This window comes from Cercospora beticola, chromosome 2 (genome assembly GCF_033473495.1).
Source record: "Cercospora beticola chromosome 2, complete sequence".
NCBI classification, from domain to species: Eukaryota; Fungi; Ascomycota; class Dothideomycetes; order Mycosphaerellales; family Mycosphaerellaceae; genus Cercospora; species Cercospora beticola.
Genome location: NC_088936.1, coordinates 2,425,756 through 2,432,053, shown reverse-complemented (window position 1 = coordinate 2,432,053; position 6,298 = coordinate 2,425,756). Strand labels below are relative to the sequence as shown.

General features: G+C 42.7%; 1 protein-coding gene across 1 annotated transcript; it reads left to right on the top strand.

The window, feature by feature from the left end:
• Positions 1–5,213: 5,213 nt before the first annotated feature.
• On the top strand, positions 5,214–6,287 carry RHO25_002940 (uncharacterized protein; the record flags this gene model as incomplete). The annotated part of the gene is made up of 4 exons (XM_023598479.1): positions 5,214–5,743; positions 5,810–5,922; positions 6,021–6,146; positions 6,202–6,287. The coding sequence occupies 4 exons, from the start codon at positions 5,214–5,216 to the stop codon at positions 6,285–6,287; spliced, it is 855 nt and encodes a 284-aa protein (XP_023455950.1).
• Between the last annotated feature and the right edge of the window lie 11 nt (positions 6,288–6,298).

The window sequence follows — 6,298 nt, the reverse complement described above, 5'->3', positions numbered from 1 at the left end:
CTTAGATAGTTACTAAGTTACCTATATTATAGAAGAGTAGTTTCTAGCTATTAGTTCTAACTTTGTCTAATATAAGTATTACTACTCTTAGGTTCTACTAGAGTAGGAGGACTATAGAGTATCCTTTCTTAGCCTTAGTTCTACTATTCGTAGTATTAAGCTATAGTTCTTATAGTACTATTACTATAGCCTCTTCTATAGCTTAGCTATCTAGTAGTAGAGTTTAGGTAGTGTTTAACCTATTAATATTATATTAGTAGATTATTAGAGTTTAGCTACTTATAGGATTTATAGGATTCTTAGAAAAGGAGCTTAATTAGGTTAATATCTATATCTTCCTAGAGAGTACTTATTACTCCTTAGGTGTCCTTATTCTCCTATATAGGAGGGAAGTAGAGCTTGCTTGCTTGTCTCCTACTAGCTATTACTATTACTATAGTGCCTAGAGGCCTGCCTTTATATCTAATATCTCTCTATAGAGGCTTAGCTAGTAGGGCTTTCCTCTTAAGAATTAGAAGTTCTATAGTACTATCTTCTTATATTAGGCCTAAGGCTATTTCCTATTGCTTTTTAAACTACTCTAAGAACGCTCTTGCTTTAGCTTTTATAGCCGCTTTATAGCTATATTTAAGAGAGTATACCTTATAGTCTCCCTTATAGTTATAGTACCTAATCTTTTTCTCCTTATAGCTATCTATCCTATACTTCCCTATATAGTTTCTATACGTTTCTTCTATAGTCTTATAGTAGGTAGTAATATACCTAAAGCTATTATACTTAAAGTATTATATAATCCTCTGCTATAGGTAGTATAGTTCTACTATATACTATATTAACCTAATAGTAATACCTCTCCTATATATTTCTCTTATAGTCTATTTGTCCTATACTACTATTACTACTAATAAGAAGTTAGTCTCTTCCCTTACTCTCTAGTTCTTAAGCTAAAAGGCCTTCTTAATTTTAAGCCTATCTAGGAACTAGGTAAGGTTGTCCTAGTCGAGCTAGACCTAGCTATTTATATCCTCTAGTTTCTAGGATATCCTAATACTATATATAATTACCTAAGTAGTTAGTATCTCTACCTAGGCCTCCGAGTATATAGCTTTAAGCTAAGATTAGTCCTTCTCTAGCCTACTTTTCTCTCCTTCTCTATAGAGAATAACTTTAAGGTCTCCGCTTAGGAGCTTTTATATAGCCTTAAACTACTATACTCCTAGTTTCCTTCTAAGCTCTTTATAGCTTATCTTCTTTACTATCTCTCTTTCTTCTTAGTTTCCTATTCTTACTAAAATAGTTATAGATACCTAAGGCTAGGGCCTTAGTATTATATATTTAAATTAGGCTATCTAGGCCTATATTTTAGAGGTAGTAGTAGTAGGTATTAGGCGGCTCTAGAGGGTTTTCTAAATAGCTTAAAGAGTCTAGGACTCTTCCTAGTAGAGGGCGAGATAGAGAAGAGCCTATTAGGCCTATTAGAGAAGAAAGAGAGTTAGGGAGAGAGAAAGAGTTATCTAGATATCGAGGTAGCTCTAGATCTATTCTATAAGTATTTTTAGGTTCTTTTAGATTATTAGTTTTAGAGTATTAGTATTAGTAGTTATTTTCTAGCCTTATTAGCTAGAGAGAGGTAGTTACGAGCAGATTTAGGCCGCCTAGGAGTTAGAGTCGTAACCTTCTCCTCCTAGACTCCCTTCTCTACTCGTAGCGTCGTAGTATCGGTCGGAGGGTATTATCGCGTATTAGGAGGCCTCGAGGCCTTCCGCCGTCGTCGTCGTCGCCTACTAGGGCGCGTTTATGTTTTTAGCTATTATAGATATACTTAAACGAAATCTACTATTTAAGTATAACTATATTACTCGCTTCTATATTTTAGCTAGAAAGTAGAATATATTACTATAAGAGACTTATTCGTAATATATAACTCTATTCTAGCTTCTTAAGATACTACTATATAGAGTATTATAACTCTCGCTCTTATATATATACTACTATCTAGGTAATAGTAAGTAGTATATAGTTAAGTACTCGAATAAGTATCCTATTATTTATACTTTCTCTACTAAGTTTACTTATAAGTAAGAATTATACTTCTTTCTTATTTATTAGTATAATATAAATAATATTATCTTTATATACTAACTTTAGTATCTTACTCTTACTTCTCGATATAATTAGTATAGAGCTATACTCGTAGAAAGAAATAAAATCGATATATTATTATATATACTATATTTTAGTAGTAGTTATTAGTAGCTTAAGAAGAAAAGAAATATTATTAGTATTATTAAGTACTATAAGCTAACTTCTATTACTCGTATTATAAAGCTAGTTCTAAAGTAGTTAGAGAACGTTAGTATTAGAATCTTCGTACCTAAATAGCTAAAGTAGATTAGCTATATCGTATACGCTCTACTCGAAGTATACTATATTACTCGTATATAACTAAAATACTTATATATTTAGATACTACTTATATATCTTATAGTAGTACTTAATTATAAGCTATAATTTCCTATAAGAGTATTAGTACTCTTAGAATATTTTATATAGTAACTATATTCTAGTCGTCTTTTATATCTAACTCTACTAAGGCCTACTAATACTACTTAAGCTACTAGCGCTAGCTTTACCTTTACTTTAGTAGTAAGTAGAGAGTAGTAAATAAAATTAAGTTCGTAGTAGAAGAGTATATTTAGAGATAGCTTTAGTCGTACTATATTTATATCTATTAGTCTAATTACTATTAATAGACGTTTTCGTACTTATAGTACTCTCTTACTATAGTTCGCGCTAATTAGAGTATTAAGAATACCGAATAGATAATATAATATATCCTCTTCTCGAGTCGTACTCTAGCTATAGACCTATCGGAGTCTTTCTTCTTTACTAAAAGCTTCTAGTAGGTAAGAGTCGTCTAGTATACTCTCGGGAATACTAGTAATTCGTACTATATACCGCGTTAGATAGCGGCCGATTAATAGTAACGATTTTTTATTACGAATGTCCCGCCCCTTATGTCTAATAACCTACTAATCTATAGTTAAGAAAATAATAGTTACTAATACGATTAGCTCTTATAAGGTCCAGCCGCGAGTAAACTACTCGCTGCGGCGGAACTCGTCCTCATCTTCGATGTCGCTTACGTCGGCAAGGTATGCAAGGCAAACCACGGCCTGCTAATACTATTTAAACATCAAGTTAACTGCTTCGGAGAGCTCTGCGTTATTCTTCTAGTCGATACAGTATGTGTCGATCCACAGCTACTCTATATCTAGGACATATGTCTTTATATACCGCACAAACCCTTCTAGCTTCTAATAGCCTGCCTTCTGTGTGTTCTGTCGCTTCTGCACGTCTTAATAGGACGTCTCGGGTGCTGCTGCCCATCTGTGCGACGCGATAGCGTATGCTGGAACATCGGCATAAAACCGCTCGAAAGTGCATATCCGGACGTTCAAGAGTCGCATGGTCGAGATTATTAGAGGGCTAGATGATCAGACGCTCCTACTCGACAGGCAGAATATACGTTACGACACGCTTGCGACGGTGAAATGCGCAGACGCTCCTACGGCGCAAGGCTAAGCAGTGCTCTGCTGCGGAGAGGGCGCAGCCTTGGACCTGCAGATTGTGAGCGCCCTCCCGCGGCGAGGCGTCAAGGTATGGGAGCGACGAGCTTGCTATGCACTACAACATGCATGATTCGTCCTGAGGCTCGATCCATCAATGCGTCTTCAAGAGATCATGGTGGATGAATACCGGTCGAGCAACCGCAGGCTGTATGTTGCGCTGGACGCGCTCACCGCATGACTCGCGGAATGCTGACACATCCCTGAGCAGGGACGCCCAGATTGGAGTCATCGGCTGTTGCGGTATGTGCAGCTGTCGGTCCTGGAACAAATTTTCTTGGCAGTAGCTGTGCTGACATGCTCAACCCTGAAAGTGCAAAGCAAGGAGGGCAAGTCCTGCTGACATGAACTTCAGCCGATCGGCCTTGCTCAGCACTACATCGCTGCCAACTTTGAGCGCGATGAAGTTCACGGCCATCACTCCAGACTGTAAAATGGAAAATGCTCGTGTCAGGTCAGGAAGGCGAGAACAGGCTTCTGCGCTGCGTCTACGACGAGCAGGAAAGCCAGGGATGATCAAGGTGGGCGGAATAAGATTACAAGGCACTCTTCTTGCCGTCGTTACCGCGCGCAGTCCCTTCTCTGTCGTGAGCATTTCGTGGTAGTCCTGCGTGCCTGCTGCACTCGTCATCGTTACTCGCGCTCGTCGTCACGGAGGCAGCGTGGTAGTGTAGTCCTTGGTTTGCCAGGGTATATCGGTGTCAGAGGCGTGCAAGTGGGCAGGCTATCGAGGGCAGCAGCTAGGTATAAAGGAGGGTGTGCGGTGCAAACTCGACGGTAGCACACTCCACTGAGAGATCTCGATGCACGATGCGTCAGATGGTTGGCTGGTCAGACGAATGCAAAGAAAGCGTCGTCATCTGTCATGGCTGCTCGGCATAGCTGTGCAGCGCATCTCACCATCTCTAGAGACGACCCACCGTTCGCCGCCGCTGCTCGAGCATCAAAACCTAATGACCAGCTCGCAGTTTGCCAACATGGCCTAGATCGATTGATGCGCTCCGAAGCGGGCGACATCTTCACAAAGAGCGCGTCGACTTGCGTGATCTGCCGATTCGACGCTGGGAATGCGATACATAAGCGGAGGTTGACTGATGCACGTTGCCGTTACTGTGGACCATCGTCGACGGACGCGGCTCTGCGGGCTCGACCGACCGACCTCACGCAGACTTTAGTCCGATGGCGACGATTTCACGTTCTCGTCGAGAAATGAAGGCAGGCAGCTCGCAACATCTGAGGCACAAAAGGAGCTTGATGCCCGAATGGAACGAGAAAGATCGGGAAGAGACTTTGATGACAGATGGCGGTGGTAGCATAAAGTTCGCGCGCGCAGATTGACAGCCATTTCGAGACAGCTTGCACCTTCTCACCCTGCCTATCGTGTAAGCCAGCAGCTATGGGTACCGGGGCTAGGAAATCCAGCAAAGCAGCATGGGTACCTTTTCGTCCTCTCCGTCCCCTGCTCCATCTCAACGCGATCCGTATAGTCTATAGCGCAGTAGCTACCGTCCACCTCATGGTGCTGGAAACGAACCTATCTCGCTCGCCACCATTGCCGTCGATCTATATCGTACTGCAACCAACATGTCTCCTACCACGTCACGACAATGGAACATGATATACTTCACCGCACACAACTGCAACACGCTGCGGTCAGCGCAGCAAGAGGGCAATGGTGCAACACAGGCTGGATACGGCTATGAATTCTCGCCTCTGCTCATTCACGACATGCGAACAGTACCACCGTACGATTTCTCGTCTTTCAACCTAGACACCAGCGGTTTCGCCATCCTGCAGGACAATCTCGTCCTGCCTCAGATCGACTCCGACTCGTCCATTGCATCGCACTACTTCGCGCATATCCGTGCGCTCCTCCTACGAGCTTTCCCACACTATACTGATATCTTATATTCGGGGCATCTACGTCGCAAACGACATCCGGGATTCCCAAGTGCCCTGCCCAGTGGTGTTGAAGGGGAATCTCACTATCAGCAGCCTTTGACTGTGCCCCATCTGGATTATACTCCCACGAGCGGAGCTCAGCGGCTGAAGCAACTTCTTAATGGGAAGGAACATGCTTCAGCCGTGGTAGATCGCCCGTTCGATCAGTTAAAGTAAGATTCGCGTCCCACAACTCCTACGAAAATACTTATCATCAAATGTGGCTGAAACGATCACAGTGTGTGGAGAGTCATCAAGGGACCGAACAATGACTGGCCATTGGCGCTTTGTGATTATCGTTCCGTGGATCGTGATTCAGATGCGTTGCGCTCTCGCAGCCCCGGCCATGGTAGTAAGTCCGCTCGCATCGCTCGCTGTCTCTCACCTCTTTCGCAGAAGGCTCTCTCGACTATAGGTATGGATCCTCGCTAACATCACCGGATCATGAAGATAGTTCGACGGAGAACTTTTTTCTCAAGAATAACTCTGCTCATCTGTGGTACTACGTGAGCGACCAAACCCCAGATGAGATGATCGTGTTCCGAAACACCTGCTCCGAGGGTCGGACTGAGCCATGTAAGTGTTTCTCAACCCTCGTCTCCGTCGGCCAGAGCTGATACAGACTGGAAAGGGGCATGGCACACGGCCTTTGATACGGGAGACGCCCAAGATTGGTGTCGCGAGAGCATCGAGTTAGTTCTCTTTGCTATTTTGTGAATAATAATAGC